This window comes from Charadrius vociferus, unplaced genomic scaffold (assembly GCF_000708025.1).
Source record: "Charadrius vociferus isolate BGI_N301 unplaced genomic scaffold, ASM70802v2 scaffold13, whole genome shotgun sequence".
NCBI classification, from domain to species: domain Eukaryota; kingdom Metazoa; phylum Chordata; class Aves; order Charadriiformes; family Charadriidae; genus Charadrius; species Charadrius vociferus.
Genome location: NW_009647763.1, coordinates 1,650,670 through 1,676,568, shown reverse-complemented (window position 1 = coordinate 1,676,568; position 25,899 = coordinate 1,650,670). Strand labels below are relative to the sequence as shown.

Genomic DNA, 25,899 nt, shown 5'->3' with positions numbered 1-25,899 from the left:
GACCATGCTTGGTGGCATTTCCTCCTCTGGACACACTGGGGCAGTCTGATATGCTGTCTACGCAGTCCTGACAGCTGCTTTCTAACTGATACTGGTCTTGTCACTCAGTCTCTTCCTGTCAGGACAAGACACCCACTTACTTTGTCTGCTTTAATGAACATAACAGATTAATTTACATGCAAGCAATAAATCCACCAGTCTCAGGATGCATTTGATATTCACTGTTGTGCAGACATAATCAGCCCAGTACCTGCAGGGCAGGTACTGCAGAGATGCAGAAAACGAGGTCTTTTAGGGACTGCTGGCTGTGATGCACACGCAGCTCTCTCACGAAACTCAACTGAAGCAAGTGCCTGCAACAAAGATCAGGCCCCACTGCACCACAGAAAGGTCCATTTTGGTCCTGTTTTGGGAACAGGGATTCTGGCTCCTGACAGCGCCGCTTTTACCTGTCAGCTTGCGTGGAGAGCGTGAGAACAGCCTTGGCAGCACTGGTCCCGCACAGCAGGCTGCCTCCACGGAAGTCAAAAGCTCTGCCCTTACTGCTCTCCTTGATGAGTTCCTGGATAGAAACTGGCTGGATGACGGGATTGCTGCTGAGGGTGGTCTCCTGCTCAGGGGTCAGTGCCTGGGGAGACTCCCCAGGGTCAGAGTCTGGGTGCAGTCCTCCAGATGCCTGCTGTGACTGGGTGATAGTAAGGGAGGGCTGGGAAGCACCATCGCTGAAGTGGGTGTGCTCCAGCGTGCTGATGTACTCACACACCCTGAGAACAAACAAGAGAAGCAAAAGATGAATAAAACCCTCAAAACAACAACTCCTCCCCCTACTAATCACCAGGCTCAATGAGGAAATGCTTGGGTCTGTACTTCAGGTGACTCAGAAGGATAGTGCAAGTATAGCTCTCAGCTGCCTCACAGCTCCATCGCTGTGAGAAGCCAGCTTACATGGAAACCCAGTGCCAATTCGCAGGCACCGATTTCTACATCTAAACCAGATACGATGCACAGGACATTCTCCTCAAACCATAAACAGACAATCTCTAGCTCTCAGACTACATACAGATAACCTGTCTTCTTGCATCCCATGTGCCTAGATAGCAAATAGTTTAGTGGAAGTGCCTGAAAAGTCCATTTAGGTTCCTGGGTCTGCCACAGTCTTCTGGTAACTTTGAAGTTTCTAAGCATTGATTTTTATCTCTGAATAGTGGTGGAAAACAGTACCGTCTTTTTCTCTTACAGATACTGGCAGTTAATTCACTCTGTCACTGTTTATACAGAACACTTCCAGAGCACATAAAGTCCTTTTTCTCAGTCTGTTACTTTCAGGAAACATGGTATAAATCCCATTTCTTTTGGGAAAGCTGGTAAGTACCTGAACACATGAGGCCAACAGTCCTGATTGTGGCTTCCCATCTCCAGGCCCACGTTAAGGACTGCATCCATACACAAAACATGAGCAGTGTGCAGGCAGACTCCCTGCACTTTCCCCATCTGCTCCAGTTTCTGCTCCACTTTCTGTTTCACTGCAGCATGAAAAACAACAAAAAAAAAACCACATTAACTTCTCCATCTTTTAAAGAAACACTGGTTTGTACATAGTGTGATGGCAAAGGTATACACTCTGAAAGCTATAAAACAACATGGATTTTGGACAAAAAACAAACCAGGAATATAAATAAGAGTTATTTTCAGCTGCAATAAGCTCTTAAGATTTAAGAGTTAAAATCTGTACCCTTAAAGCAGTAAACCTATGCTTATGTAGGAGGTAGGTTCCACAGAGATAACACTGAAAATCCACATGGTGCAGCCACAAGTTGACACAAATATGACTTTCTGACATATTCCATTTCTTCTTAATAAACATAAGGCAGTTTTAAACTCAAAATCACTTTTGATTGATCTTATACACACACACACACAAAAAAAATAATGCCAGATTGACACCCTCCACCCCCAAATTCACACCTTGCTGCCCACAGAACAGATGCAGATTGCTAGTGGTATTACATGTTTCTCTTTGGAGCTGGCTGGCTGGATATTTATTATTTTTACCAAAATGTTCTTTTCTCTGGAAAAAAATATAAAATAGTTTGCGTATTTCACATCTATTTCCACACAAAAGTTTCACCAAAAAGCTTTTGCTAATGGATACTCTTGTCAAAGCAAAACTAATCCTGGTATGAACTATAAGCATTTGGACCTCACTTTTTTTTTTTCCTGAGCATCTCTGAAAAGCTTAGTTTTCATGTTGCATTGGAATGGAAACAAATTTTGAAGCTTTGCAAGCTCTCACAGAACAGATCTGTTGGCCTCTGGCCACTGCTACTGCCTCCTCTTCGCTTCAGCACTGCCTGGCCAACTCGCTTCAGTCATATCTAGCAGAGTCGTCAAAAGCTAGTTTGTGCTCAGGCCTATTCAGTTTTGTTTTCTCTGCTCAGACACCAAATTTAAGTGCCAAGCAGGGTTATTTGTGCAACACTGTGTTTTGTTATGGGCTTCTTGCCATTAGAATTCAGATGTCATCAGACACATTTTATGTGCTTCTCCAAACAGCCATTGGAGACAACAATTGACTTTACTGACTTCCATTGGGTTTGAAGTAGTGGTATAGAGATGCAGAACTTTTTACGTGTTATACATATATAATTTTTTTTATTCCAGCTTCATTTAACATGATTCAGAAACAGTTTTAAATATCTGATGATGACAAAAGACAACAAAGGATGTATACACAAGACAGGTAAAAGGATGCAAACTCAGCTTGTATTACTACCCAACACTTTGAAAAAAGTATTGTTTCTCTGATGGCCTCTGGTTGTACTAGTATCACAAGGCTTAAAAAGTGCGTATTTCAAAGATGCTCTTGGCTTATCTATTGTTCCACTGATTTCAGTTCCAGATAAAGTTAGTGTGACATAATGTTAAGAACCTAGGACAGCAGGACATGTACTTTACATGCCTCTAGACATACATACTCTTACAAGTGAGCAGTGCACAGTAGTGGCATTCCCCTCTGTCCTCCTTCTATGTGTAGCAAAGTAATCTTCAGTTGGATCTTTGTGGGCAATAGGAGATAAGGTAGATAATTTAATCACATAGTTACCTTGAGCTATAGTATCACTGGGCTCTTGGATTTCTTTTTCCTCTTTCTCTTCTTGGACACAGGAGGCAGCAGCCATTTGGGCAAGAGCAGATGCACAGTTAGCAGCAACTCCTGTAAAGCAACACCACAATTACTGTTTAACCAGCATTTCCTCCCCAACCCATGCAATCTCAACAACAGGCTGTGACAAATGAAGTTGGCTGGATATATCTATGCTGTAGGGCAGGTGGGCTCTATGGGAAGTCTAGGTTCCTATCCAAGACTGGAACAGGATGCTGCTTTTCTCTCTCCCAAATTCTGTCAAGGAAAGCTATGCATCCTGTTTTATGAGTCTGCCATAACATCCCACATGCAGCAGTACCTAGAGCACAGCTCAGCCGGGCTGCCCTCCTCAGTCCATCCAGGCTTACGCAGATGGAGTCCTTCTCCTTTTGGTTCTGCTCCTTGGCTCCTTCTGCTCCCAAGATGAAGGCCAGCCCCTTTGAGCTGCCTGCCATGCGGCCAGTCAGTGGTGTGGACAAAGTGTCAATCAAGTTCTTCCAACAGCCGATTAAAAGGTATCGGGCAAAAGCAACTCCTGGAGTGAGAAATGCATTACTACTAATACGGGAAAATGACACAACAGCAGCTTTATCCTCAGTGGTAAAAACCAAGTCATATTTGTCCTCTGCATGCTGGACTACCAATTCACGTGTAGGATGTACTGATATACTTCCCTCAACCCTTAAATACTGTTCTAAACCACAATTTATCTGAACATACTTATGGTATATAACAACCCACTGCTGGTAGATACACTGGTGCTTATAATACAGTCTTAATACCTGCAACAACAGAATCATCTGTCTTCCGGTTTTGGGAAAGAGGAGATTGAGCTGATGCAGATGCCATCAATTGGCCACCAATTGCACTGCTTCCCAAGCCATCGATGTCTGCCAGAACATTAAAAAACAACAGATTACTATTTGACACACAGGTGGTATAAGGAAAGCACCTTGCACTGGCTCTTTGTTCAAATAAGTACTAGCCCTCCTGACTTCTCAGGTATGCTTTTCAGTTGCTCTTTTCTGGCAGCCTTCTGAAGCCTTGACATAAACATGAGTTGTGGCATCTTATGCTTTGCCCACTGTAATCAGCATTTTCTTGAAGAGGGGAAATATCCCATTCTGAAAAGCGCCCCCTCCTCTCAACATTACACAGTCAACAGAACTCTCAGCAAAGACTTCACGGTACTTCTTCCAGTTCAGACCTTTCCACACCCTTAAATCTCCACGTTTCTTAATATAACCTTCCAAATCTTGCTAAATCCTGTATCTAGGTGTTCCCAGACCTCAGTCTGAGTCATCGAGATGCACTGGGATCCTATGTTTTAAATGTGATTTTTAGTAGACCTATGTTGGTTCAATCTCAACAAAATAAGTACAATCCTTTCTGCAACACAACAAAAGATCAGCTTCTCACAGAGTTTAATGTTAGGGACGTCAGGTTGATTTCCTTTTTAGCAGCCCCTGTCTGTCTGTCACTTCTCCACTTACTTCATGGCTATTGTTCTTCTAAAGTGTTTTTTTCAGCTTCCCAGCTCAATAGCTAAAAGCAACACTGAGCTCAATTCAATCAGCAGAAAACTTTCAGAGCACTGTCCTTTGATGACCAGTTAATGGCTCAGCAGAAGCCAGTGCTCTCCCTGTATACACTGTTTTAATTACCTCTTTGTAATAATACAGTATACACATTCAAACAGACAGTGCATTTTATATCAACACAATATCATAGACATTCTGCCACCTTTTGAGCCGATAGCATTTGATTTTTTCCCCTCAAAGGAAGCTAAGGGTTGTTTCCAAGCATTTGTTTTCCATGTTTTCAGCTTCTGTCTAGTGCCAGTTGGCATATCCCTGGCACAGCACAAATCTGAACCAAGGGGAGCCCAATCTGTGGAAAGCTTCCAGGACCAGACACCACTATCTATATTCATACTGTACCACAGGCGCACTGAAATGGCTTTGCTATGACATCAAGAAAACAGCGGCGTTAGCACTTATCATTAACAGGTACCAAGTCTTCCAGAACTGAGATGTTTTGGTTCAGTGAACAAACCTACTTCCCCCGTCTCCCAGGGACGGTTGTTTTTAAACCCATGCCTCAAAAGCTTTCTGTCTGATCCAAATCAAACACTTAAGTACCTGCCACAGTTATGTTTGATTCCTTCTCTACTGGAAATTTCGTGAAACACCACATGTTGCATGATGACGTGCTGTTCTGTATGTAATGCAATGAAGCAGCATGCTCTTGTAGCTTGTTTTAGACATGCATTTGGAAGTTAGCCTTGCCACGGTAACATAGTACTGACCGGTCAGCATGGTGATTAGTGGAAGGCTGTGCTCTTCGGGGCTTCCCCAGTATCCAGCTTCCCCCAGCATGTTCCTTTCTAGTACCTGGTGGTACAGTTCTTCAACCCAGGCCTGGGAGAATACCATCAGCACTCCACTGGACTGGACCTGCTTCATGAACTCCTTCTGCAGAGAACCATAAAAGCCAGACATAAGACAACAGTAAGCCTACAGCATGAGCCTCAGCTCCTAGATCTACTCCTGAGTGTAAAGGAACGCAGGAGTAGAAATGAAGTTATGCAAAAGTAAGAATTAACTGAGGAACACAATGTATCTCTTTGGTGGAGAATGACACGAACAAGAAACTTTCCATTCTCTCACTGCAGTTCATGCAAGATGCAAATCATAATGACAGTTCTTGCACAGTGACAATGGGACATGCTGATCTCTCGCTGTTTCCACAAGGTAGGGGTAGGATCTCAATTCCAACAAAAAGAAGTTGTGGCACCTAATGCTGCCCGTCCAGCAATCAGGCCCTTCTGCGTTGAACAGTCACCACAGATGAACTGGGGTCCAATTAGATATCTGAACTATTTTCAACAATACTGAGGTCATACTCAGGCCTGCTGTGCACAGTGCCGTCCCTAGAGCAGGTTCTGAGTCACAGATTTGCTCTCGCAGTTGCTGAAGAACGTACCAGAACTGATGACGACAATGTTAAAACCCACTTGGTTTTGGGGTCTTCTAGAATATAAATTAACTTACGTGTGAAAAGATGGCAATAATGGTACATTTTGACAGAATTTTTTTGTTTTTCATTTTTTTGTTCCATATATTTCGTTCCCTATTTTATTTTTAGGAAAACTCTGAAATTACTTCTCTTGGGCAACTTAGTTGAAAAACATAGATTCATGTTTTAGAACTCCTGCAGCCTTCAAAATAATTTTTAAAAAGCCCAAGAAGCTGAGGAATCCCAGGTGCCACCAAAATCATCAGTTCATATTACTAAAACCTAATTATTTTTCACTCTAACTTCTCATGTCTTCATCTGCGTAAATACAAATCAATTATTAAGCAAGACATTTGTCATTATACTCAAAAGTAGTTGCAAGATGAAAGTATGTCCCTTGATAATACGCACAAACAATACTTGCTGCATCACACGATGCTAATGAAGATCTGTTCTGAAGATAGAGTATCCATCAAAATGACTGCTACTTTAATGACGATCAGTAAGCAGCATTAATTCCTCTCCGAATTACAGAGAAACTGTGTAATTCAGGTGCATGACATTTATCATGCAAAATTCATAAGCAGCTTGGAGAATGCTTCATTTGCAATTATTATTTCTCCACTTAGCAAGCAGCCTGAAGACTTTGTGTGGGCTGTTTTAACGCGAATGGAAGCAACCCAAATTTTCTTTTTTTAACAGTTTTCCCGTATTACACAACTCACCAGCAACACAGGGGCTTGGGCAGGCTTCTTTCTGTAGTAATCAGAGTTGGCCAATTTTAGGTTGAGCAGCAGAGTGTAATGTGAGACCATGTACAGGCTGTCTGCATTCATCAGAGTCTGGAAGCTGAAATTTAGGTTTCCCTCAAATCCTGGTGAGTGCATCATACCTAACAAAAACACCATATGAGCTTTCACATTTTACACAGATTTTGCCTGGAAAAAAAATATCAGAAACTAACCCTAGCATTTCAGCAGCAACAGATTGCTAGAATAGCTAATGAATCATCAGTAGAATTACTCTACTAAATGCACTAGAATAGGAAATAGAAAAATAAGTACTCCATCTAGAATGCAGTGCTGTAAGGCAAACTGAACACTCCAGTCACAGTCCAGCAAAGCAACATGGTAAATCAGAAATACACAAGGAGCACTAGCGTTCATTGGGATGACTGCCAGGTGCAAAGCAAAGGGCAGTATACATCTGTAATGCTAACTGGAAAGGTGAGGTAGGAGGGGGCAGAGCCAAAGCCTGCATGCCTAACTGAGCATACATTGCACCAAATGGTGCTAAATAAGGCTGACAGCCCTTTTAACACCCCAGTAAATCTGTCCTGGCTAAGTTGTTGGTTGGGACTGGAGTGCTCGGCACCTTGCAGGACCAGGCTGTAATTGTCATTCTCTCCATAGACTAGAGGTATGTGGACAAATATTTGGGGCCAAGCTGGCTGGAACTCATTACAACTCCAAGCCCTGTTTCGCTCATACAAGACCTGCTCTCTAGATAGCTGAGCACTTGCAGCCCTGTCAGACCCATAAGCCACCTGTAAGTACTCAGTACTCCTGAAAACACGATTTGCGTAAAGACAGCCTACAACCATGCCTAGTGGCACAATCCCTTCTTCCCAGGTAGGATGGACAGCACATACATTTTCCTCTGAGTTAGCTGACCTACCGGTAGGAAAGCGTAAATCAAGTATGAGCAATACCTAATTGAAGCCCCTTGATCTTTAGTTTGAGCCATGAAAAAAGCAGGAATATTAGACCCCCCAAACGACCCACAATATTTCATGGTTTTCACGTCAATTGTGAAATCCATTCATATAATGTCAATTCAGGAAGATTAAAGAGTAAGCTTTATTCTAGAGGAATGTTTGAAATGAAACAAAAAAAATAATAGCTTCCAAGGTTAGTTATATGATGAAGCAAAGCTGTGTCATTTGTTAACTGCTGCAGTGATTTACCGTGAATATATTCCTCCCACCATAAAGCTCATGCCTCTTCTTAGACAAAATACAACAAACCATTAACATCAAAAAAAAAATCCACACACAGAAAAGAAGCAAATGTTTTTCTTGCCTCGTGAGGGTTTGAAAGCTCTGTGCTGCTGCCTTCTCGGACTTTCCACTGTCGTCACTTTGGGGGCGTGGATAAGGTGAGTAACTGTTTGAGGGCGGATTTAGAAAGAGAGTAACTGTTCCAGGGTGGGTCTAAAAAATGAATAGCTGTTCAAGGGAGCAACCTTTGTGGACGAAGGGTGATAGGGCTGCCAACACACCATACCCACATGGGTTGCTGTGTGCTTGGGGTAGATTTCTCATGGTGAACATTAACAGAGGATCTTTACCTAGTACCAAAACTGCAACCACGTGCTTGAAAGTAGCCTGTGAGTAGCTCCAGTGACTCCTTCATCAACTGAAGGCAAAGATGCATCTTAACACTTTGTTGGATGGAGGATCATGATATTGATGTAGCTAAAATATATTGATTTGATGCCTTATCGCTCTTAAATATGCACCTTGGGGACTAGAATCTGCTAGAGCAATAAAAAGCTCAAGTCAGAGGGGTATATAAAAGGAAAAAAAAGCCCACTTTATTTTGCATTAAAATATTTTTAAAAAGTGCAACCTCCTATACAAGACTACAATTAAAAAGGAAGGCGTATAAGTGCACATAAAGGTGGCTACTATATAGTGGGTACGTATTTGAGCACCCAAAAGTGTTTGGAAAATATATGGTCCCTAACTTCTTCTAAAATACAGGAAAATAAACAACTGAATTTGAGAGATGCTGAGATCTCAAAAGCAGAAGATCGGCTGATGCATAAACTTGCAATGATGTTTAACAACATAAAACCCTGCCACTAAAAGCTATGGAATCAAAACTGAAAAGAGGTGCTGAAAATGTTTGCTATGTGTTTACTCACACAACGGCACACAATTTTTAGAATTAATGCCTTAACTATTCTCATGAACTGCAGTGTCATGTCCGAATTAAGAGACTACTGATCATCAACTTTAGTTATAAAATCTGCCAGCTATAATAAACAATAAGGCTGGTACACTGTTTTAACAGAGGCAACAGTTTATTTCAATTGGCCAGGGAAAAGGAGGTCCTAAAAAATCTGCAAACTTAATGTTTTGTGCAAGTCAAGATAATGTTCAGAATTTTTAGACAATTCAGTATTTTTTAAGATAGACACTGCACTCCAGTGTCACTAAGGAATTTTTTAGTATTGTTTTTGTCTAGCACAAGGAGGAACTTTCTAAGGAAAGATGACAACTGTAGATTAGGAAGGCTTTTAACCAACTGACTTCCAAATCTTAGTTTCACTGTAACTCTGCTTAGCTGACTTCACTTTTTCTGTGCTTATACTCCCATGCCAGTGCCTCAAATTCCAACCTCCTTTCATTGCTTTCCAATCCTATGAAAACACAATAATATTACAATACTATTGAAGGACCTAGCTTTTAGGAAAGACTACTAAATTGTAGCTAAAGTATTTTTCCCCCAAAGTGTGAGCAAAATTGAAAAATCAAAGCAGTTAAATAACGTCTCTCAAACACAAAAATACTGCTTCTGTACTGCCCGGTCTCAGAACTGCACCTGTCTCTTTTCTCAACTTGAATCTTAACCAATACTCAAATTTCCTAATGTATAGAATACATCAATCGATGTTGTACACACAAGCAGTAGGACCAGTTCCTGTAACTTCATCACCTGATTTGTGCCTTCAGTTGTTGATGCCAACAAAGGAGTCCTGAAGTAAGGACTCAAACATTGCCTATAGAGGCAGATCAGACTAGTGTCTTGGAAGCTCTCAAGGGGGAAATTCCTATCCCCAGACGTGTGGTTCAACTTTACTCTCTCTCTCTACAGGTCTTCAAACTCGCTCCTCCCTCACCTGCACAGGAACACAACTTCTCACCTCAGTAGTGATGGACTTTTGCTTAAGATCTGAAGTTAAGGGACTGTTTCAGCTGGATTGAGTCTCGTTCCAGGTGTCCAACTGAAACGTGAACTGCATAGATCTCGTGAGAGCATAAAATTACAGCCCTAATGGCCACAGTTCTATGAAAATACCAGGATACCTCTTCAAAGCTATTTTAATACAGTAACTTGCTACTATATTTTTCCGTAATTCCTTACTGAGTGACATCTTCTAAAGAATACTTCACCAAATCAGACTGGAAACATGTTGTACATGTTTAAGTACAGATTTAGCCACAGGGGTGGCTTGCTTAGGAAGGCAAAAGGTCTTTCTCAACTCAATAGTCTAAGTCCAAGACCAGGTATCTTTTTAAGAGAGATGTACAAACCAGAAATTATGGACTTAATGAAGAAATCGAGTGATATTCTTTCATCTTTCTCACTGTATCAGTCACACTGAATGACAACAAAAGCCACATTTAGCCTTAAAATCTAGAAGTCTGCTAGGTCTACCTCTTCCAATGCTTTTAAATGTTTTAAAGTGATTCCATGGCAGGAGGGTTGGAACTAGATGATCTTTAAGGTCCCTTCCAACCTAAACCATTCTACGTTTCTATGATTTGACAGACACAAGAGAAAAGAAGCGTTATACTCATTCATGCACGAGGAAGCAGGTGTACAAAAGTCTGAGCAAGAGTCCTAGTCTTGGTCTTTTGGCATAACCTCAAGATCACTCTTTTCAGGAAAAAGAAATCCCTTGTGATAGAAAGGATGCTTTTGAGCACCTCAGTCAGGAATGTAATTAATATTAATGTCCCCTTTAAGATATCTCCTTTCCGTGATACAATATGGCCAATAGTTCTTAAGAATGTAATCTACCATCTTCCTGAGTTAGGGCTTATTTGGGCAGCATTTAGACAGGCTATGAGGAATATCAGCTTATTCACCCAGCTTCATATTTAAATTATGCTGTATACAGGTGATGGGAGGCATCCCTTCTGACTCTGTATGAGTTTAATGCATGTGAGAGCACAAATGAATGAAGCAATGATTATGAGAGGAGCAATAGGAAAGGCAATTGTGGTGAATTAAGTTAAAGAAACAGAGAAATATATTTTAACAAATATTTCCACTTTGGCCGCTGTCAGGCAAAAGGGACTCTTCTAAAAATATATGTATTTATACACATTTTAAATATACTATCAACAGGACAAACTAGCCTGTGCATGGCATATTTTTTTCTGGTTGACTAAGTCAAGAACCCAAAGGTTCTAGCCCTGAAAGAACTGCAGGTATTTAATCTCTTAAAAGGTAAGCTCTTTAACTAATTTTCACTTGGTTTGGGCTTTGAGCTTTGCATTTCCCGTCATGATAGATAGCAGTATTAAGAAAAACAAGAGTGAAGAAGAGAGTTGCCCCTCTTCTTATCCTTTCAAGAGCTTGCTGCTGTGGAATTTTTATCACCTTCTTTGCAAGGCTGGCATTACTAATAGCAATGCAGTGAGGTATTAAGCTACTTAAGTCTCTTTCAAAATAGGTGATGGTCCTCCCCACACCCCTTTCATGCTAAGGGGCAGTCCCAACCTCTCTTTAATGACAGCATGTGCAGATTGTCTCAACAGATCTTCACAAACCTGTGAAGAGGTATCTTACTACACAAAATTTCATTTCTCTATTGACTGAGGACATAATCCAGAGCCTGTTAAGAATCAATGGACTGACCTCCCTTTGAATCAGTGCCTGCATATTCAATTTGCTCTTCCTTAAATGAAGTGTGCTGCTGTGGAGGAACGTGCTTTGTAAAGCACAAACCTCCTTATTCTGGATACGCTCTCTGAAGATGAAATTCTACAACAGATTCTGCGTATAGTGCTGTCACAGTGTGCATGCTGGTTAGATGGTAAATATATGCTTGCAAACCTGAGCAGAACGTTGAAGAGAAGCTCTGCAGTGCTCCATCCACCTCCTCTATGCTGGGAAGAGCTATAAGCCGAGGTAGAAGAGCTTCAAGTGACTGGACAAACAGCCGTGCACTGTGCTGGTCTGCTTCTTGGTTTTTCAGCAATTTCAGAGAGAGAGCAGCAGTACGTAAGGACCTGTGACCTGGACAATCCCGCGGTGTCTGCTCCTCATCAGCCAGGGAGCAATTGTCAGAGCCTATGTCTGAGACATCTGACCTGCCCGAGTCCTTCTCTGCTGCCATGGAATACTGATCGCATGAATCAAACTCAGTCCTAGAAAGGTCCTGGTCATCTACACTGAAGTTACTTTCACTGTATCTGGATCCATAGGACCGGGTCTTGCAATCAACTGACAAGAAGTTAGTTATATCTGGATAGACTATGGTGTGGCTTCTCTGAACAACATCTGGCTGGTCGATGGTTTCTGACTCTGGTTCTCTATAATGAATCTCTTTGCTTTCGTGTCCAGCTGGAGATGGCAGTGAGTTTTTTTGACTTTCTGGATTTTCCTCTGGAGTTGTCTGTCCCATATCCCCTTCCAAAGTGGTCTGACCAGTATCTGTGGTAACGCTAATGCTAATATCAGGACTCTTCTCATTTCCTGATTCCCAGGCAGGATTTTCTGAGGACAGGATGCGCCTCTGCCACCTAAAGTCAGCGTCATTGATCTCCATGGAGTCCCTGCTCGTCTCAGTCCCATCCTTCAATTCTTCTAAGCGCCGGAGCAGCAGCTGGATCTGCTCTTCACTAAGACCCCTCCCTTGACTCAGTTCATCTAATGCTCCAAGCAGGGCAAAGACACAGGACACTGAAGCATAACATGCTTCAATACCACCTTTGATGCATGCTTCTGTCATCCCATCCATGATACTACAATTAAAACAGAGTTTATTTAAGTGATGCAGCACATACAGTGCTACATGTGCTACACATACACATACTACCATTCAACACCATCCCTCCATAACCAGGAAAAAAGGGAAATTATCCTGTAAGACTACTCCTGAGAAAGACAACTAGTATTAGAACAAAAGTATTAAGTCTCCCATGTGGACATGGCTCTTTTGTAAAGCGACTGCCAACCAGGGAGACAGTTACCATGCATTTGTACCAGCAGGCACAGAGTATTTTCCCTTATAGACAAGCACTTATACTGAAAAAAGATTCAACACCCAACTGAAGCTAAATTTAAAGCCATCTGTGTCCTGAAAATTATCTTATCTACAAGATATGATCTTTATAAGAACTGAGAATCCTGCTTGCTCAATCTGACAATGTTTAAATTTTCCATTACCTCCTTAGACTTCATCTTGGAAATGTACCTCTAAATAAGCACACAGTTATTTCATTGCAAGGTTAGAGACCCAAACCCAAGCTGTTCCAGCTGTAAACCAACATATCTGGGTATTCTGGCAAACTCCCCAAGGTAGTTATCCATGCCTTTACAAACAGGCCCAGACCAACGACAAACCAGTAAGAGCTTTTACCCCTCTTCCATTTTCACAGCTTATTTAACCAGGGAGATACCCTGGCTCAACTTTGGGTATGCTTCTGAAGATAGAACTGTTTAAGTGTCCTGCGTGCACAGGTTTAAGAGAGAAGAGGCTAAAGGAGGAAACAAAGCCTACAGCTTGAGAAGATCCAGATGGGACTTCCTTTTAGAAATAGACCTCTTCCTGGATTCTGACTCAGAAGAGCAGGGCCCTGCCAAATCACAAAGCCGACGAGGACTGCCAAGTATCTGAAAGGAAAGGAAACAGAATTTAATAAGAGGATTATCTAAGCATTATTTAATACAAAAAATGAGTCAGTTCTATCAAGCCCTGGAACGCGGGGTACTGTAACCTGGCAGTACTGTAATTTCCCACAGCAAAGGAAAGCAGCACACTACTGTTCTACTTCATAAAGCTACCTTTCCTCTTTTAAAGGCAGAAAAGCAGATAGAGAAGAGCAGAATATTCCACAAGAGTCACATATAGAATGTTCTCCAGTGTTTTACATTTTTGACTGAATATGTTTCAACTGATACTGCACACAAGACAATCTTTATGCCTAAATATAGAGCAGTATCTTGCATTATAGTATATACCGAAGGGGGCCTTTCTTTTCAGTCAGCCAGTTACAAAATTACAGAGTCATTCAAAGATAGGCAAAGTGATTCCTTCCGATTCAACCTGCTGGGCGGCGTCCTGTTAATGCCCACCAGGGAATACAAGGAAAAGGCTCTACAAACAGGCCCATCTTAATAAACAGAAAGAGGCAAAACTAGACTGAAGTTTTCCTAAAACTTCAATTGTCATCTTACTATTGTTTAAAATTAGAGGAAGACAAGTGCCAGGGTGACTGCCAGTTCAGACAACAACCCAGTGAGTGATTGTGTGGTGTTAGGAGAGATCTTCAGACAAAAAAACAGCCTAGGTGTACACAAGCTAGAACAAAAATCCTCTAAGAGAGGCCGCTGTTCCCACAAATTATGTAAGTTGCCTTGTGTTTCACAACACGAGAAGAAAGCCACACATGTGAAATGGAAGAGCCCACAATTTCAGCTGCTGCTCAAAGAAGTCTCACAGTGCTCCAGTTCTAGTGCTGTCAGAGGCACTGGACAAGAAGCCAGAATGGACTGGTCTTGACATGGCCACTTAAGACACTGGCAGCTTCCTTGTGGCGATTCTAATAAAGCTCAAGAAAACTGTATTTCAGAAACCTGGCACATAATCAAAGTATATATGCACTTTAATGCCTGGAATACTACACTATGAGGATGAATGTCTCCTTCTAGCAAAGCAGAGAGTAGGAAAGATGCCAAAGAAGTTAAGAACTCGATCACTCTACTGTATCTCACCCAAAAGAGCAGTCATGACTCAGTGATAAGATCTGCTCCATGCAGTACCACAGCATGAACACTGACGGAGTTGCCATAGCAGCTTGCGTTATGAAGACAAATATAGCTATTATGACTTTGTAAAATTAAAAATATTTGTCAGAGCGGCTTTGATGTAACAGCTGTGCTCAGAAAGGGCAATTTCAACATCCCTAGTGCTAAGTTATGGAATGGACTGGCAAGCATGTAGCAGCAACATTTACTGTTAAATAAACGTCTTGCTTTACATGCCTGGATTTGAACACGTGATTATCCTACCTCCTTCATAATTTTGATGGCTTCTACTCGGTGCTGAGGTGGTGGGTAAAGCAATATCCGATGATAGAGAGACTGCAGCACGGGCTTCATGGATTCCACTGACCCCACCAGTCGAACCAGCTCTGCTGCAATATAATATATGGTCCGTGCAACGGGCCCACTAAGGGCAGGTGCTGTGGAGGAACAACCTGAACCCCGGCCATGATCAGAGATCCCTGAAGAAGGTGAATCAGCCTCAAGGCAGATGCTGCTGTGGGCAGAGGTGATAGTTTTGTCATGGATTGGATTTCCCAGGATTACTACTAGGGCTGGACACAGTTGCTTCCTTAGAAAAAGAAAAAAGCAGCAGATGGTAACTGGAAAAAATTAATCTCACAGGAACAGATTGAAAATAGCCCACGGTTAAATGAGATACACACTCTTGTTTTAATGATCAGTCAACAGCAGTGGTTAGATAGAATAACAAATTGCACCAGGCTTTTTTCATCTCCCGAGCATCACCATGCTAGTACATATGGAAATACTTTTGGGGGCTTTATAAACAAGGTACTGATTTTGCAAGTTGTTGCTGCATAGTGCTGCCTTTGACAGGATATCATGCCTGCTTCTCTCATTAGCTGCAACCTATCGCGAGGTAGAAATTCTAGGTTTCTACTGCCAAGTGTTTCTTCTTCAGTCCAACTTAGGATGTTTAAAAAAACCTGACCAAACAAAACCTAATCTATGTTAACTAGAAGGCCTGATGTTCCATCACTGAACTGCACATATTTTACACCAAGTCCATTTTAGTAAGCACCCTTAGTTGTGAGCCTCTGTTTTGCTGGCTTTTGAGAGCACAACTGAAGCCCTCTACAGTAACTCAAATCCTGCACTGTAACTCCTCATATGCCACTATACACTAAAAACACTGTCCTTCCTTCAACTGTCTTTCTGCATGAACACTTAAGTGATTCCACACCAGTAGATCATTCTTCTGTGGGACCAGAGCCAAAACCAACTCAGCACTTTGCTCTATTAGCTATTATTTCAGCTTTGTACTCACACACTTGACATTTTACTTCCGTCTGTAAGACTCTAATTGAAAAAGCCAAACGCTGCATGAGAATGCAGTCCCAAACTTGGTTTTCACCCACATGCCTCAGAGGTTCAGCTGGCGCCTAGAGCAAGCACCCAAGGACAACTAATGATTCAGCATGAAAAGTAACACAACCTCATAGGTAAGTACGTCTTATTTTCTGAAGATTTTTATGCAGCCCAACTTTCATTGCTTCTCTTAACATGCTTGCTAAAACAGCTTGGCTTCCTGAAGTCACAGAATAAAAACCAGCCTTTAATCAGACATCAGATAATGACTTTGAATCTGCTTATTCCATTTCTTTCTCCAATCAGGTACACTTCAGAACATATCAATTCACTGCCTAAGAAACGTGCCTGCCTCAAAGCAGGCATAATCACAGGCTATAAGAGCAACGTATTCCTCATACATCCTACTCCCATCAAAGTGCTTCTGTATCAAACTATGGAGAACACTGTCAGAATAACACAGAGCTAAAACTTCTCTGTCTGCTCCCTTCTTTGTCTTCTGATGAGAACTGACTACAAAATGCCATCAAGAGAGAAAATTGTATGCATATAGGCAACAGCTCCGTAAAGAACAAAGACCACTATCAGTTTGGTTCACGTCACTAGACAGCTAATGGATTACTGTGTACTTATACTGCTATATATTCAAAATGATGTTTGCAGTTTAAACTGTTTCATGTCTTCCTAGTGGTTTTTTTTCCTCCCACTTCATCTTAAGCATGTAGCTGGAGGATGCATATTCCTTGGCAGCAATGCCAAGAAGTCCTGCCCCTGATGGCTTGCCCTCATGACACACAGTTACAAATAAAACCACCTGTAGATTTGCAGTATAAACTGGGTCAGCAAAATGATGTAAATTAAAAATAAAATAGTAAATGTTTTCTTTTAACCAAGATCATTGCAGCAATCTTGCTTATAGGATGGCCCCACAGTCAGTCACATAAGCATAAACAAAGGGCTGGGTGAAATTCAAGGGCAGAAAGTTCTGAAATGGGTTTGCCATGAAAAAGAGAATTCTGCCCTTACGTTAGAGCTCCCAAAGGCCTCAGCACAGGGTACCTGTGCAACACTGCCAAGTGTTAGCAATCTGAAGACCTCCCTCTCCAGCAGCCACTGATTCTCCTGGGACAGCAAGGGAAGTTATGGGTACCTCTACACATTGCATCCTTAGAATTGGGCCCAAGTCAAACACTTCCATTTCAAAAAGTACCAGGCACAAGAAACGCATTTGCAATTAACAGTCATGTGTATCTTTTCTTAATGCAGTCACCTGCCAAGGTCACAGGAAGGGCATGGATTGCAAGGAACTGCCTACTAGTTACATTCTTGCTTTATTACTATGACTCAGTTATCCGTATGCTATAAAAAAAGCACTATTGCAAACAAGAAGAGGGAAAAGGATTATTTCAGGTGTTCTGAGGTGATGGTTATCAAACTGTTTAGAGGTAGATATGAACACTAAAGACGTCAACCCTTTCCGGTGAAGTGTATTAACAAAAGTATTTTCCTTATAATGGAAGCACCATGAAGACCATTTAGCCTCAGCCCTTATACGATGCAGGTCATAAGCATTTCTGGTCACAAGTACACCATCTGACATTAATTTTGCTTATCTTCCTGTATTACTGCATCAGACCAGTAAGAATCTCTATAGCACCCTCCTGCAGTAAGCAGAATGTTTGTGTGTTTAACGCCACACACAATTCCGAACTATTGCAGAAAGCACAAGAGATTTTCTGTTTTGGCTAAACACATTAGACTTCATGACACTGACAATTCACTACAGCAATCTAATGTGCCAGCTGAGCACGAGGTCCTAACAAATCTTATACGAGGCACAGAATGAACTGATAGTAGGTTAACAGCCAGCTTTGCACACATCTGGAGATTTATTACAGATTCCTTTGCGTGGCTGAGGGGAGAAGGTCCCTTTATACTTACAAATTGAATATTTGCATTAGTCTTCAGATGTACTCACCATATGAGATCAGTGAATCCTTTGTGCTGGTGCATGCTGGGGGAGGAGCTGTTTAACATGGAGAGGATGCACTCCAAGTAAAGAAGCTGAAGTTGCCGATTGTCACTGGCAAAGAGAAAAGATGCCATTCATATCACATTTAAACAAAGATTATTTAATTTCCTAAAACAACTATATTCTTTCACTTGAATATTATATCACAATTTATAGCAGTAATTTATTTTGCTTCGTCATATGGATTTACAATGGTGCAATCACCTTTATCATCCCATTTATTTTGTATCAACTACATGCAGTGATCTGCTACTTTTTGTAATAGAAAGAAAATAGATTTAATTCATCAAATTTCAGATTGATTAAAAAAAAAATCTATGTGAAAAAAAGAGGAATAAAAATCCAGAAATAATTATTCAAATTCAGTCTAAAAACTTGAGGAGGAAGGAACCCTTGAACAGAGGAAAAGGACACAAACAGAAGATTTCTGACTACTGGATAGTTTCTTCAAGCAATCTGAAGGGCATTTAGACTGCTCTCTTCTCATTATTTTTTCTGTTTTCATGGTGACAGCCACAATGGTCAAAAGTCAATGTCTACAGGCAGAAAGTTGCATGATGACATAGTTACCTCTCAGGGCCTCACCAGTTACTCTGTCCAAACCATAAACACAACATGAGCTTCATGAGAAAGAACATGAAAGATTCTGCGGACACCTGAAACTGATGCACTCGTTATGTACAATGTACTTGGACCTAGCCTCAGAATTAGCTGCGGATTCAGCAGACAAGCAGGCTGAGGTCTGCCTTATGAAAGGAGCTCTCCAGGTGAACTGCACTCACATTCTGTTTTTCATTCCTAAAAAGACTAGGATTTAATCATTCTTTTTTGGTCCAAGGTAATACCTGGAGGAATGTATTTTCTGATGTAGATCGTAGGTAAAAGAAGCTGTAAAGAATGGATTTATCTTAACTGAAATTAAAGAACGAGAAATTCCTGCTCTTCTGTCACTGCCTGAATCCCTTTTGTTCATGTAGATGAATTTCCATCCAAGTAGAACAGTACCTGTTTCACATGCCACGCAGAAAATAGCAAATCCCAAGGCCCAAAGCTAGATTTCTAACTCCGTGCTATAGAGGGTTCAAAACTGCTGTCTGGTTATATATTTTAGAGGTGATAGCCTTGTCCTCACAACAGTCCACACCTGTCTGGAAAGATGCACGCATTTCAGACACAACTGCCTTCTTTCCCGACAGCTTTTCTTACAACACACAGGGCATCCCTGCAGTCTTCTTTACTCTGATCCTTCTCACTACCAAATTATTTTCATGCAGGTAAGAAATGAATATTGCACTCCTGCACAGCTCAGTGTAGCTGTTGTGTTCACATCACTGCTGCCACAAATTCCAGAGTCACCAAAGTCCCAGTGAACGCCAAGAAAAAAATTCACCTCCCTGAACTCTTCCTCATCACTCATAGCTGTGCCTCCCTCAAAACCAAATTCTAATAACCTTGAAATTCAGAAAGAGGAATTAATCTTCAGACTACGAAATTAGAACAGGCAGTATAGCATACTAAAACCTCACTTCACTGACCTGGAAGTTAGAAAGTTAAATTGCTACCAACAAAGTGTTTTGAAGGAGACACCACAATTAGCCTTGAAAGAAATAAAGGCTTTTCATTCATGGAGTTAGGTCTTTAACAAGCCATCCTAATGAAATTTATTTTCCTCAGATTCAATCTGAATTCTTTACTGTGCTTTGCTCATAATTAGAGACAATAATAGTCTAGGTACATAATTATAAGCATGAAGTAAAAAATACTCACTGGGCCATGATTAAGTCCTCTGAATTGCCTATTGTGCTACAGGATGCCTCAATCTGTTATAATTCAATACAGTTTAATGGGGAGCTGAGACTGCAGATAATTTTTTTGAAAGACTTCCAGTGATTTTGAGAGATCCTGTCAGGTAGTTTAGTTTTGATATTTCATAACCAGTAATTCAAAGTGATTATCATTTGGTGGACAATACTTATCAGATGATAGCTTCACATGTGGGCAAAATCTGACACAAAGAATTAATTGTTCAGCTGTTCTTGCCACTTGCTCTTGTTAGATACACAGTTTTGAAGATCTCTTCTTATTGTCCTGTAACTGTGCACACAACTAAAAAACCATAATAAATATTCCTTTAGAAGATTCAGAAACATGCTTTTGTTTTCCCAAATGCTGACACTGATTAAACAATGCTAAGTAAGGCACTCTTCCCATTCAAATCTTGCTGTAATTAGAGACACTCATGGGAGGAAAGTCTATACAAGAACTGCACACAAAGATGTCTGTGCCGTCTTCGGCTCTGGTAGTTCCTAAGCTATAACCTTCCTGAAAATTGTAGAGTATATAAAAGGAAGTACTCATGCATGCTTCTTTTGTATTTCTCCCATTTCCCCGAGATTATCACAGGCTACTGTCAGAGACATACAGTCCAATCACAGAGACAACGTTATGCTATGTTTAAACTAGCTTCAGACTGGCTTTTTCGCTACCACTCAGGTGATTCGCAACTGGCAGTAGTAGCAAGTTAAATCTTATTGTACTGATACAGAAACAATGTCCTCAAATAAGAACTTATTTTTCCTTTACAATTTTCAAAGTATTTCCAGCTTGCTATATTTCTATTTTTTAAATAACTGCTGTATAATGTTTGCATTGCTTTTAGTTGGTTTGTCACGTCTCTTAACACTTAAGGCTTTTTTTGGCTCATTTCTTAATAGACCATTAGTTGAGCCATGCTAGAACACCACAGTAAGCAGTTTCTAACTCATGAGTAAGTCTTTACTGTTACAGTACTGGACAACAAGAGACTCTAGTATTTTAATGCAGTGTAACACCCTATTATTGCCCATAATAACTGTATTTTAAAAGTCAAGCTTAAGCATTTACAAGTAAGTAAAGCGTATGATATTCCTAAATTTAAGGAATGCTTTCAATTGGATAAATGCTGCCATTCTAAGACAGACATATTAATTCCTTCTGCATGTTAAATGTTTCTGTTAGGTTTTTCCACATCTCCTGGAACTTTTGTTCTCTCTACAATGGTTGCTTTCAAGCCAGAAAAGAAAAATTCTCCTTTAACAAGTATTTTGTTGCTGTATGGGAGTTACTTACAGATGAGATTTACTGGAAGCTCTTTAAGGCTGAACAGTGCGCAGGAAGGCAAATTAGCTTCTCATCTCAGTTGATGATTAAATTAATGCATCATGAACAATACTTCCTCCAATAAACACTTCATTTAAGCACAGTTTTGCTCCATAGTCCCAGAAGTACAACAGTACAATCACATGTATCAGCGACACTCTGAATCTCCAGGTAATAAATTCAAATTATAAACTGAAATAACTCACTTTATGACAGCCTGGAGCTTCTCACAGAGCACAGTGAGGACAGATACAACATCATCACAAAGAGACTCAGCTGAAGTACCTCCAAAAAGGACAAAGATCAGAGGCATTACATATGCGCAGCTGGATTACAACCTCAATTCACTGCATAGACTTTCAGAGCTGGTCAGAGCTTCTAAACAATCAGTAGCACTGCTAAAATTCATAGAGAAGATGCAGTAGGAAAAGTCCTAGATTGGAAAGTGATCTCCGCACGATGAAAAAGCAGTAGTATTGAATCCGGAGACAGCACTGATTGCTTACATGCATTTACAAAAGGTTAGCTGAAATCCAACCAAGATAATAAAGTAAATATACAAATAAGTAACAAAAAAGGACTGTCTCCAGTACTTCTACATGGCAGCTAAAATTTCTGTATCTCTTCCTGCAGTTTGTCTCTGCTACACAGCTTCTGATGTCTGATCAGGTTCTGATCTTAAAAGAGGATGCATGTGCACTTCAAAGATTTTAGCCTCCATTCACACAAGTTCTCCTGCAGAAATCCAGTGAGAAGGTCAAAAGCAGGGACTATTCTTACCTATCAGGGAAGATGTTGGAATTTAAGCCAGAATGAAAGTAGAAAAAGATTCTCTTGTAAAATAATCATTTGGCAAGTACAAACAGACCTTCACTAGTGATGCACTTTCAAAAGCTGCCATTATATAAACCATGTCTCTGGCCTGAAGTACAATAACACAGTAATTTCCGGATTCCGTGTCCTACTCCATGAATCTGTTTCAATTTAGGAAGTAAAGCCACTTACTAAAACTTTCTCCAGAGCACTGAAACTTCTTCATAACAGAAGTTAGCACCCTGAAACAATCATTCATTACTATGTTGAATGCAACGCTGTTACCATGGTCCAGATGAATACATGACTGAAAATATCAGGAACTAACACGACTGTCTCAGTTCTTACCACAGGTAACACAAAGAGCATCAAGCTATGGAGACGGTGACAAATCCTGAAAATGTAATTCTGTAACGTCAAACAGTACTGTGCTGATGAAAGAAGAGTGAAGAATAAAAAAAGATGGATTAGGAGTCACTAAAAAAAGTGTTACGAATACCTTGACTCTTGAATTTCTGCAAGGTGTCATGGTTTTCAATTGTCTGTTGAGGAAAGACAAAGGTGGTGTAATTGGTGCAAGGGGTAGAAAAACACTGTAGAAGCAATTCTTTAACAGCAGAGCTGTCTTAACAAATCCATGTCCTCTATCTGTTTTGGGTTTTGTGTTTGTTAGGTTTTTTTAAGTGAAGCTTTTGCAAAACATTTTAAAAAATTCCTTAAGATCATTTAGATTTAAGGAACTTAGATCTCATTGAGCTGAATTCGGATGTGTAAGTCCTTAAGGGACTTCCTACACCTAAAAAACCTCAGTAACAACTAGGTGTGTAAGTCGCATTGAAAGTAACTGAGAGGAAAGCATAGTTTAGATTTCACAAAGCACTTAGCAACCAAAATCAATTGAGTATTAGAGAGTTTATCACAGTGTCACCATTAATGTTACAGTGCCAATCCAATTAATGGCAGTCAGGAAATGGAAACCACCTCTCACATCATTTGGTTCAGCTGCTGTATAGGATTCTTCCTAACAGTGCACAATGGGGTCAAGCCAAATTCTCCTCTCAAGCATCAACAACAAAATGCCAGGAACTAAATCCAGCTCTCATATACTTTTCACCTACTCCTCAGCTAAAAGCAGAACTAACAAAATTAAACTTTCAGACCCAAACTGAAGTTTCAAAACTATTGGGTTTGGTTTGGGTAAGTTTTTTTGGTAAATATTTTGGCTAACAAAATGAATCTATTAGCACAGACAGAACATAAGCTTAAGTAAACCAATTAATTCTGTTCTGCAGTTGCTCATTAGGATAAAAGTAATCCAGTCTAATAATCCCAAATAGAAGTGATCATCTTAACCCAAAACAGATGCAAGGAAAATAATCTGTACAACTACAGTCCTTAAAACAGAAACTGACTTTTACAAATAGTACTTTTTTGGTAACATAATATACAAAGCAGCACGAACGAATGTAAGAAGCCAATGTAATTTCACACATGCCCAGAACATTTACAGCTTTGCTGACAATGTGCTGGAATTTCATCCAAACAGCTCTCATGGATTGTAATAATGCAATAAATACAAATTTATTTTTTTGCTAACAACCAAACAAAGAATTTCGTGAGCTTAAATCACCTTCTACAAAAAAGTAGAAGAAAACCTCTCAATTACACATTCCTTAGTTGAGAATTTGTTTTGTTTATGTAAATATTTGTCATGAAAAAACTTTCGGCAAAAGGATTTAAATGAACCTTAGGAAACCAAGCAAATAAAATAAAGAATAGAAAAGGAAAAGGCCAAGGCAGCCTGACATCAGAACAGAGCCTCCTTTTTTTAATGGAAGGAGAAAAAAAAATTTCAGCCAAGTAGAGCTGACAACGTGAGAGCTGCGTTTCTGATAGACTGCTCTGAGGCAGGCACAGAGTCAGAGCCCAAAAAAGCTTTTAAACAGGATTAACTGTGGAAGTGTCGAATAAAAGCCATAAGGCACAACAAGCCAGTACAATACACTGCATTCAGAGAAACAAAAAGGTATGCAGCCATGGACATGGAACTATTTGTTGATGCCAGAAGGCTCACCATATTTTCTTGCTTTTGTCGTAACTGTAAAGTCAAGTCACTCAACATTTGGCTGAGGGTTGCCCGCACAGCGGTGTTAATGCTCCGCTGGTGACAGCTAGATACATATGTCTCAATGCAAACCTGATGAGGAAACAAGATAGCAGCACATAGATATGAACTGTAACTTACCAGTAACACATTTTAGGAGGATACCAAGGTCTCTCCCATACAGACAGTCAGCCTTCCTTACGACTCTATATTGCTTTATTAGCACATACAAAGTTTTCAGTAACACGGAAACTGAGTAAATAGCATCTAAAAAGCATGCCATTCATCAGTTAGTCTCACAGCTGCAGGAATGGTAAGGCAAAATTGGTAAATTCTTTCCCTTCTGTCAAACCCAAGTGATTTTGGCACTTGCCTTTCTCTGTGGGTAACTCCCTAAATGCTGCTTTGGTTGGTTCATTTTTAGATACCTCTTTGTAACTGTCGCTCTGTAAGTCTGTAATTGCAATGTAAATACCCTGCTACTCTTTAAGGTTGTTGCTTCTGTTGTATAGGTATTTGCCATTTTTTCTACAATTATTATCCTATACTGCAGCACATCCGAAAGCCTTTGAAGGCCTTTCCTAATACAAAAAATACAGTAGTGTTTTACCATAAATAACACAAATGATTGCCTTTGAATAACTGGCAATCAACCTGAAGGCTCCTCAGCTCAGAGGTCCCACGGGAGCCAAGGTAGCAATGAAAGAACACTGATGGATCATCCAGTTCCCAGCTCCATGCCCAGCTGCTCGTGTTTTTTTGACACTGTGTGGTGACCAGAGTTGTGCTTGACTTTTGCCCCCAGATGATGTTATACAAATAATTGCCAAAGCATAATGCAGCTTGGATCCTGGGGACAGCACACTGCAGAACACAGTTTTTATTCTTGGTCAGATTTTCGGTCTGAGGTGTTGGTCTCTGTAAGAGCTGCTGTAACTGTAGTAACCACTGCAACTACTGCACAGTTACTACTAAGTGGATAACAGTCTCGATGGAGCCCAGTGGGTTTGCAAGAGAACCATACAATACAATCTTCTCAGACTGTGATCTGAAGAAGCAGTTTTGGTCCTTTGGCCTACATTGAGCTTCATCATTAACAATAACAGTTAAAAAAAATATATATTAAATGACTGTTCACATACTTTCAGCCTTTGTGTTTTCATTCTGCCATGGTTCAGATATATAGCTAGTGAGAAGAACCTTTAATATAGACTCAACTAGCTCTGAAGAAAATAAATATAAATACATAGTAAAAATGATATGCAGAAGGAGCATACACAAATGCATCTGGTGTACATTTTTGAATGAGGAGGATATTATATGATGTAAAGGCATGTTTATAGTTCCGAACGAGCATGAGTTTTTAAGAGGGAAAAATTAAAGTGATCTGATTAGACAGGCTAATCAGTATTGAGACGGGCACACGGACAAGACTCTTGAGTGATTGTAACTCCTACTGAAATGAAACCAAGCTATTCCATTGACTAACAAAGAAAGGCCGTGGGCTTGAGGCCAAGTTTAAGATGAACATGTT

At 40.5% G+C, this 25,899-nt stretch overlaps 1 protein-coding gene across 1 annotated transcript in view; it reads right to left on the bottom strand.

Annotated features, from left to right (window-relative positions):
• KIAA1244 (KIAA1244 ortholog) overlaps positions 1–25,899 on the bottom strand; it is a 102,491-nt gene that overhangs the window by 24,070 nt on the left and 52,522 nt on the right. Inside the window, exons 6-19 of the mRNA XM_009882337.1 lie at positions 24,336–24,458; positions 22,761–22,803; positions 21,655–21,733; positions 18,257–18,361; positions 15,196–15,520; positions 13,685–13,797; positions 12,016–12,926; positions 6,889–7,055; positions 5,454–5,619; positions 3,928–4,035; positions 3,465–3,680; positions 3,104–3,214; positions 1,373–1,523; positions 450–764 (exon numbers count right to left, since the gene is read on the bottom strand). Of these exons, the coding sequence (XP_009880639.1) occupies positions 450–764; positions 1,373–1,523; positions 3,104–3,214; positions 3,465–3,680; positions 3,928–4,035; positions 5,454–5,619; positions 6,889–7,055; positions 12,016–12,926; positions 13,685–13,797; positions 15,196–15,520; positions 18,257–18,361; positions 21,655–21,733; positions 22,761–22,803; positions 24,336–24,458 (2,933 nt within the window). The remainder of the gene's footprint in view (positions 1–449; positions 765–1,372; positions 1,524–3,103; positions 3,215–3,464; positions 3,681–3,927; positions 4,036–5,453; positions 5,620–6,888; positions 7,056–12,015; positions 12,927–13,684; positions 13,798–15,195; positions 15,521–18,256; positions 18,362–21,654; positions 21,734–22,760; positions 22,804–24,335; positions 24,459–25,899) is intronic.